This window comes from Anarrhichthys ocellatus, unplaced genomic scaffold (assembly GCF_004355925.1).
Source record: "Anarrhichthys ocellatus isolate YVR2014 unplaced genomic scaffold, GSC_Weel_1.0 scaffold21, whole genome shotgun sequence".
NCBI classification, from domain to species: domain Eukaryota; kingdom Metazoa; phylum Chordata; class Actinopteri; order Perciformes; family Anarhichadidae; genus Anarrhichthys; species Anarrhichthys ocellatus.
Window position 1 is genome coordinate 1,296,766 of NW_022280051.1, and position 8,544 is coordinate 1,305,309.

An 8,544-nucleotide genomic window follows, 5' to 3' on the forward strand; every position below is an offset into this window, starting at 1 on the left:
TGTGTGTGTGTGTGTGTGTGTGTGTGTGTGTGTGTGTGTGTGTGTGTTGTGCATGTAAAAGCACACACAGCTTTTTCTCATTTGTACAAATTAGCATCAATGTATTTAATTTCTTTAAAAAGAAGACAGAGATACAGTACATGTTCAGTCAAAATTCATGGGGTTCATGTTCTCAGAAGGCAATTTTCGGCAAACTTGTTGAAAATCGACAAGTTCTGAGCGATGCCCCCCCCCCCCCCCCCAGTATGTGCCGTTTGCATTACTCAGCCCTTCAGTATTTCCTTTGGAAGATTCCAGACGTCTGTCTACTTGTTAGCAACGCTTTAAATAGGAATGTGTCTCTACTTGTGTGTCTCTGTCTCACTTATAGTAACAGAGGATCCTTTTGTATTTCTTCGATTTTTTTGTGTATAGTCTTGTGAGTGTGCTTGCGTGTGTGTGTGTATGCGTCTAGCGCCATAGGCTAGTCTATATAACAGAATTCAATGACAGAAATCTTTACCTGTTTGTTTACTAAGAACCAAGCAGCAGAAATAGTCATTCCAAAATGATTGTCTCATTACTGATTTGTGTGCATGCTGTCAAAAATACGGTCTCCAGCTCTGGAGGTCCTGCTTGATGCTCTCAGCACGATGGTAAAACTTGCAGAAGCTCCTCCTATTTTCTGTGTTTTTCTCACTTTTGTCTCTGGTCTCTTAAACAACCCAGTTTTATTTAACTTCACACATCACACCTCTCGCTACATGAACTTCATCCTCCGTTTTCACACCTTGTCTGTCTCTCTTTCCCCCTCACCCTCTGGTGTTTGTCTGTTCCTTCATCCCTTCCTTTTCCTCCTTTTCACAAGCAGCTCGGATGAGTCTCGTGCCAGTTCAGCGCTGACTGTGCCCAGTTCAGCCGGGGGCTTTTCTAGTTCGGTGCAGCCGCTAGATATGTCTGTCCTGGGACACACCTTGGAAGCACTCAAAGGTTATTATTGTTGTTGTTTTTGTCATTGTAGAGCATTTCTGTGTTGTTATAAATAGGTAGCAAAGAGAGGAGAGATGTATGAGTGGCTAGAGTCCAGGGAAAAAGACAGCTTAACAAGTCATTTGTTGTGCACATATAATGCTATAGTTATAGTTCATAAACAATCTTTACTGTATGTAACTTACCAAAACATTACATCTGATTATAGGATAAGTAAGCGTTCAAAAGATTTGTTGATGTGTTTCCATGTAGTAAAATATTATCATTTCAGACCTCATGGCATCTCCTGGAGCCCCACTTCCAGACACAGACCTGCTAGCTGTGGCCGTGCCTCCCTCCTCTGATAGACGTCCTGGATCCAATGTCAAGCCCATCCTGCCCCCAATCCCCTCTGGGCGCAAGACCCCCGCATCACCCAGTCCAGCGCCGTCACCCGGACCCAGCCCAAAAACAGCAGTCGAAGAGGGAGGAGATGTAGACTGGGAGGGATAGCTTCACAAATAAAGTCAATCAATCAGTACACGTATAAAGGTACTTAATAAAATATAAGCTTAGTCGGTTAAATTACAAGAACATCAAAAGTCTGAACCTTCAAAAGTTCAAAGTCAACCGCAAAACACAGGTTTGTTGCTATCTAACCACAAACTACACAGAGTGTGATGAACACTTGAGGTTAGACTTAATTGTCAGCACTGTTCTTTTCCAGTAAAATGTTGCTCGTGCCGCAGCACGCCTGGATCTTTTGCACTTGCTATATACTTTATAAATGATAAGTGATTGTGTTAATGACCATATATATATATATATATATATATATATATATATAAGGTAACTACGGTATAATTATAGGCAAAGTTGTGTTTTTCCACTTTGTAGAATAACTGGCTTACTGGCCTAAAGGTATAGAGTTGACATGTGTTATAATTCAAGCTCACACACGGCATGTCTTTCAGTCATGAGGAATACAGAAGTGTGTTAAAGGAAATAGTTCATGTCTACAAAGTGTGCGATACATATGTTTTATGAATGTGGCATTGTATTTCCTGCTGTTCAGTAATCTCATCAAATAGGATCTGCTATTGACGCCTCGATGCTGATCGTTTATATGCAGCATGGAGCTCTTGTCAATGAATGATAAATACATCATTAATCTTTATCTCTTGAGATGGGATTATTTATTCAGCTGGAAATGCATTCATATGGAAGTTGTTGACAGGTATTAAACAGTGAGCTATCACAAACAACTTGGTGTGTTTTTGTCAGTGTGTGTGTGTGTGTGTGTGTGTGTGTTGCACATAGCCAGGCATACAGCCATTTGTGCACCTGTGTGTGTCTGTGAATTGTGCACGGCGTTCATTTTTCATTCATTGTAAATGGAAATTGTCATCTGTCACAGATGTACGCATTGCTTATTTAACTGGTGCCTCAGCCAGAGTGCTCGTAGGTGCATGTGAATGTGCACATACAGTGTGCATGTGTATATACAGAGATCCTGCACAAGCGCAAAACACACCTGGCCATCCATCACTGTCTGTCTTCCCTCTCAGGCAGCAGATGTTGCAACCCCCGTCATAATTCTTTGGGAGTTTGAAACCAGACAGTGTCTTTTGGGGCCCCTGGGGTCTAACCTACTTACGCTGCAGTCTGCACTGCAGCTTATCATGGACTAACATGTTGTCTTCCTGCGCATTAACATAAGTGGATGCAGCTATGTGCATGATAAAGTTTGCGAAAGCCTTCAAGCCCAAAGAGAAGAATGACACGAGGAGCAGATGAGTGAGCCTCTTGTCATCGTGGATGCGTAATCATATTTACCCTCCGATGATCTACATGCCTTTGCCCCTGCTTCTATCTATTTTTCATGCATCTGCATCTGTTACTGTCTCTCTTGTGCCTAACTGTCTGCAGTGTTGGATTGCATGGCAGCAGATACTGTATCCTATTAGTTCACAAATGTTAAAAAAAAACCAAATATAGTAAATCTAATCCGTACAATATCTTGTTGCTTCTGATAACGGTCATGGAACTTTTGCATGGAACGTGCAGTAGATGTATCTGTAATAGCAGCTGCTGTATTTCTCTCTCTCTCTCTCTCTCTCTCTCTCTCTCTCTCTCTCTCTCTCTTTCTGCTGGTTTCTATCCATCATAAACCACAATGTAATTTAACACAACGTCCATACAGAAAGTTTAAACATCACACTGTCTACTGAACCACTCATCTCCCCTCACTTCACCAGCTGTTGGAAAAATAAACGTCTCGCACACTTTCATCTTGACGTCACTCCTCAAGACACACAACACTTCACCAAAGAGAGAAAGGAGAGCTCACTCTCTGGCAGAAACAAAGACTTGCTTCCTGCTACGCCTGCAGGAAGGAGTTGTTTTAAGGGAGAGATAATTATGCAGAAGCACATTATCAGTTTTCACAAAGCTGAGGTGTCTGATGTTATGAATTCATTTTTTATAATATTTGTAAGACTTGAGCTACAGGAGGAAAGAGAATTCATCTGTATTTTCATTCCTGAGAGGATGTTGGACGAAATAACAGAAATTACAGTACTAAATTATACTTTTCCATATGGTACTATACTAAATTGTTGCCGTATGCAAACTGTTAAACACATTTCAAAGTAGTCTTGCAAAGATAATCTCCAGAAATGTTCCTAGTTTGCGCTGTAAGAAATGTCCTTCTTTTGACAGCTAATGTATTCAGTCATATTCAGCAGTCAGCTTCATTTTAATAAAACGATACTCTTACATTGCCAGAGCTATTTCCACACTCAATTTCACTGTGTTAACACAGGATAAAACTCTGGCTGCACCTGCTGTCATTCTGAGATAGTTGGGGGGGGGGGGGGGGGAAACTATTTGAGCTGTTTGAATTTTTTTTTAAACAATCAGAATTTGACAATGGTGGATCTAAACTGTGTGCTGTTGTCACAGGTACTCTGTCTCAACACAGGACTGGTTTTGGAAGACAAACATAGACTTACTTAGCCCAATTTGACACGGATCCTTCTTCTCTCTTCCTGCACTATTTTTTCAGACACCAGGCATTCCGACCAGGTGGATGTAAATATCATGGAGCCTTATGAGCTGCCATTTTATTCCACACAGCTTTCAATCACACCCCTGGTGGAGTGCACGGTGTGAGGGAGGGGCAGGGACAGCAGTCTTTGTGTCTTCATTTCCAATCCCTGTTTTCTCTACGTGTGAAAAGCACAGGTGGTTCAATAGACATTGATAATTGGTGTTATTTCTAAGCTTGCATCAGTGATTCTTTTTGTGCAGATGATGTCTTGACGGTTGCTTGAACAGACAGATTGATCACGTGAAGGATAAAAAGAGCAAAGAGGTCCCAGGTGTTTTGGGTTTGTGCTGAACCTGCTGTTTTGATGACTGGACATTTGCTGGAAGTCTGTTGGAGCAGCATGGATGACTAACTGTAGCACTGACCTTCATGTCCTGGGCTCTCCACCTTCAACCTCATCTCTCTGTTGCATTCTTTCTGTGGCTCTCTCACAGTGGTGGAAGGTCACTCAGTACATTTACTCAAATACTGCATTTTTCACAAACACAAGCACACAAACAGCCAGAGTTCATGACGTAGTTAGCCCTGTAAAAATATGAGATAATCCGGTTGTATATGTCCCCTTTTATAACCAACCAACGGAACACTTGACTTGGAGTGTTTGTCTTTCATTGCCAAATGCTTCCTTTCAGTACGTCTCATCCGCCATCAACATAATTATGCTTCAACCCCGAGGGTAAGAGCTACCGATTGGAAGCGGTTACCAAAGGCAAAGACTATTTCCACAGAAACACTCTTGGATTTATCTCTGCAAACTTTTCCCCCTCCGTGCTCGTGTAGAGGATGTTGGAATAGGTCAGGGTGGTGATATAATGAAAGCTTAAATAAGACACACAACGCACACACACCTCTGCATTAACTCTGCCGCATGATGTGGTGCCACACTCAGTAACTATGGCAACGGCACACTGCACTGCACCTCCCTATATGTATGTGTGTGTGTGTGTGTGTGTGTGTGTGTGTGTGTGTGTGTGTGTGTGTGTSTGTGTGTGTGTAACTCCTCACTGTGTTCCCTGCGGACAGATTAATTCCCTGCCAGATTCATTCCCTGTCAACTTGCTGAAACAAAAAGTTTCTGTTTTAATTAGTTGGGTGCAGTGTCTCGCTTCATCTATCTGTGTATAGTGTCTCTCTCTCTCTCTCCCTCTCACTTTGACTGACTCTCTCGCTCCTCCTCCGCTGTTCCTCTTGCTCTCTAGTGTAATTAAAGACAGTCGGTGTGGATAATAGAACCGTAATAGTGTGTAATTGCAATAATCAATACACAGTGCATACTGAGGAACTTGCCATTCATCAATATACGGAGAGGAGGGCAGGATGTCTCACAGAGCGCACGCATACTTGGCCCTCGTTCATTTATTTGTTACTTATGCTGTAATTGGTCATGTCGTGTTTGTCTAAAATCTTTTGGTTTTGGTACAGCATGGTGGGTAAATTAAATACAGCAGTGTCAGTAATTAACACAGCAGATTTTCACATATTACTAAAAGACTAATTCACAGTATTTTAGGATAATACAAAGGTTTTAAGTGCAGTTCATCCTTCAGGGTTAGAAGCTACAAGTTGCTTAGCTTAGCTCCAGCATAAAGACAGGGGAAACTGCTAGCCTGGTCCTGTCCAACTGGATTTAACAAAAGAGATGTAATGTGTTAATTAGTGAGCGTTAGAGGTGCTGGTAGGCAGATTTTGTCACCTTTAGATAGAGAGCAAAATAGCTGTTTCCACCAGTTTCCAGTGTGCACATCTCACCAACATGGGAGATACTATTACTTTATATAATCCAAGTATTTTGATTAACTTTAAAGTTGTGCTGCATGTGTAGGGTGTTGCTTTTTAAATATGGACTAACTCCATAAGAGATTCCTTCTTTCTAAGAGCTGAACCAATAATTCATCTTTAATTCTTCTGTTCATCTGACACCATGTCATGTCACAGTTTCACAGATCTTTGTTGCTAAACATCAAATACACCGCTTACAGTTGAAACTAACTTTCTTACATAACAACACAAACTAAGTCACAAAAATGACGTAACAGAGGATTTGTGTGGCTGTTAGCTTAGTTTGCGTACATTAGAAGTGACCAGCAAGCACAGCAATAATGCCCTAAAAGTCAACGGAAAGAAGACTTAACTTGACAGAGCAAGAAGACATATTTATACGCATCTGTCTTTCTCATGCCTCTCATGGCACATCTGGCTGGCCCCCTCAGGCTGTCGGTCAAGTGGTGGGAGATCTCAGGTGGAGGAGGTGGACATGCCCAGACAAATACCCTTACTGGAACAATACTGCCCCCTCCAGGGTGGGCTGACCTCACCTGGAAGGCAGGGAATGGCAGCCTTAGGGGTGCAGAGAGCTACAGCTCGGCTCAGGAGGGGAAGGAAAAGGAGATAGTTTGACTGTGTTTGTGGTGGGCTTTCACAGTCTGTGCATGGAATGTGTGAATGTGTACACTTTTTTGATCTCTCCTTTGATTTTTTTTTAAGGGTCTTGACCTTTGATCATACTTTCAACCTTTGCTTTAAGGTCGGCCCTCCAAAAGGTGACGACAGCAGTTTTCATAAACCTCCATATCTCCTCTACACCCAGCCATGTTTCTGACTGTCTTACTCTTTTCCCCCCTCCGTCTCCATGTGTTTCTCTCTTTCTGCAGATGTTTTTCTCCTCAGTCTGCTGCTACTCCTCTCCATGTAGTCTCCCATCACCTCATCTCTCAGTCTCCCACTCGTTCATCTCCCATGAGAAGTGCTGAATCATACAGTAATAGCAAGAAAGGCTAGAACGGGCCACAGACGCACCATGTGTAAGCGATAAACATTTTTCGGTCATTCTTTTTTTTTCTTGCTCTCTTTACTGTCTGTTTAGGGTCGTATTAGGGTTAGTATTTCATGCTGTCATTCAGAAATCATTACTTTTCAGCTATTTTCCTCAGGCCCACTCAAGTTGTTACTGCAGCCTCGCTATGCTATTCTCATTACTCTCTCCTCCTCCTCTGTCATTACATCTCCTGCTTTCACTGCCTGTTCCCAGCCTCTCATTTACCAAAAGTTGTTGCCTTGTGTACACCCACAGTCCACTTCCCATGAAATCCAGTGATCCACTTAATATTTTCTCTTCATAGCAATAGCCTCTGACTATGCAACAAATTACTGTTTTCCCCCCAACTGTGCTATATGCATATTAAATTAGACCAAAGAGGGACATTTCAAAGGGCACATGATGGGGGAGAAGAGTCAAATTAGACAGCAGAAGGAGGAGAGACGGAGTTGGATTATGAGGACAAAGGTTATGTGACCGTTGTGAAAACCCCAAGGCTTTGAAATCCTTCACCCCACCATATGCTCTAGCGCTAATATATTATATTTGTGATCTATTTGCTCGGACAGTCAAAGTTTGTGGAGTTCAGTGAGCAGGGTTTGATGTAGAAACAGCCTGCGTCGATGGATGAGAGAGAGGACATGTGTGCTTTTTGCTTTGTTTTGTTTTTTGTTTCCATAAAATCGGAACATTGTGAAGGTCGGTAAATGGCAACCCTAGTGCAGCTAATGAAAACACACGCCAGGTCGTAGACAATGTTAGGAATTATGCCTCCATCTTTTTGTCTACGCTGTTGAACCACATTTACCTCTCCAGGTGTCTGTTGGCTGTCATGTTTATATGCAAAAAAAAAAAACTGCTTTCCTGAATCTATTATGTCAATACTTTTGTGAAATGCACATGAAGCAGCAGCTTTCATAGCTGCAGCCCCCCCCCCAGGCCATTTTCCATTCCACTGAGTACTGCCGCAGAGCTCCAATGACCTGCTCTCTCCAGACATACAGCAGACTTGTCTCTGCTTGTGTGTGTGTGTGTGTGTGTGTCATCTCTATGCAATATTGTAAAACACAAAGACACATTCCACGGAGTTCACTGCCTGACTGATTGACGGAGTGCATTTATACTTATACAGTTTAAACACAGTCCTCGGGTATGAGCTCATATCCTGGTTGTGGTCAAAGTCAGGACCGGGTGAAGGCATATTTAACTCTCACCCATGAAGCAACAGAAGATTCTGAATATCATATATTCATGTTTTTCTTATTGTCAACAAATCCCATAAAAAGACATTGACAAATGGTGAATGTATCCTACTAATACGTATTGCTTGTGTAGCCAAAGCCTGATATAGCTATTCCTTTGTGTCACACACCTCCACGCGGTTCTCAACATGGAGACGCCTGCATTTTGAATTTAGCACCTTTAAAAATGTATGTCTTCACTTGGAACCAATGGGCTGAAGGTGGAAAGCTACAGGGCAGTGAAGACCTGAGCACTAACCTGTCTTTTTATGGGATTTGTTGATGGTAACATTGATCCAAAGTTACATTTCGGGCTACTTTCATCATAAAATTGTTCTATTCCAGGTCTAATGGGACTATACTGCGTACCTGAGTACACTCTGTTACTGTCCTTCACAGTCCTGCTCTGTGAACTCAGTTAAATCCAG

At 42.2% G+C, this 8,544-nt stretch overlaps 1 protein-coding gene across 3 annotated transcripts in view; it reads left to right on the forward strand.

Moving 5' to 3' along the window:
* The window catches only part of lrguk (leucine-rich repeats and guanylate kinase domain containing), a 12,857-nt gene extending 11,106 nt beyond the window's left edge, over nucleotides 1-1,751 (forward strand). For all 3 annotated transcript variants that reach the window (XM_031859124.1, XM_031859125.1, XM_031859126.1), the window contains 2 exons: nucleotides 851-969; nucleotides 1,241-1,751. In XM_031859124.1, coding sequence (XP_031714984.1) covers nucleotides 851-969; nucleotides 1,241-1,461 — 340 coding nt within the window. In that variant the 3' untranslated portion in view covers nucleotides 1,462-1,751. The remainder of the gene's footprint in view (nucleotides 1-850; nucleotides 970-1,240) is intronic.
* Nucleotides 1,752-8,544: the final 6,793 nt, after the last annotated feature.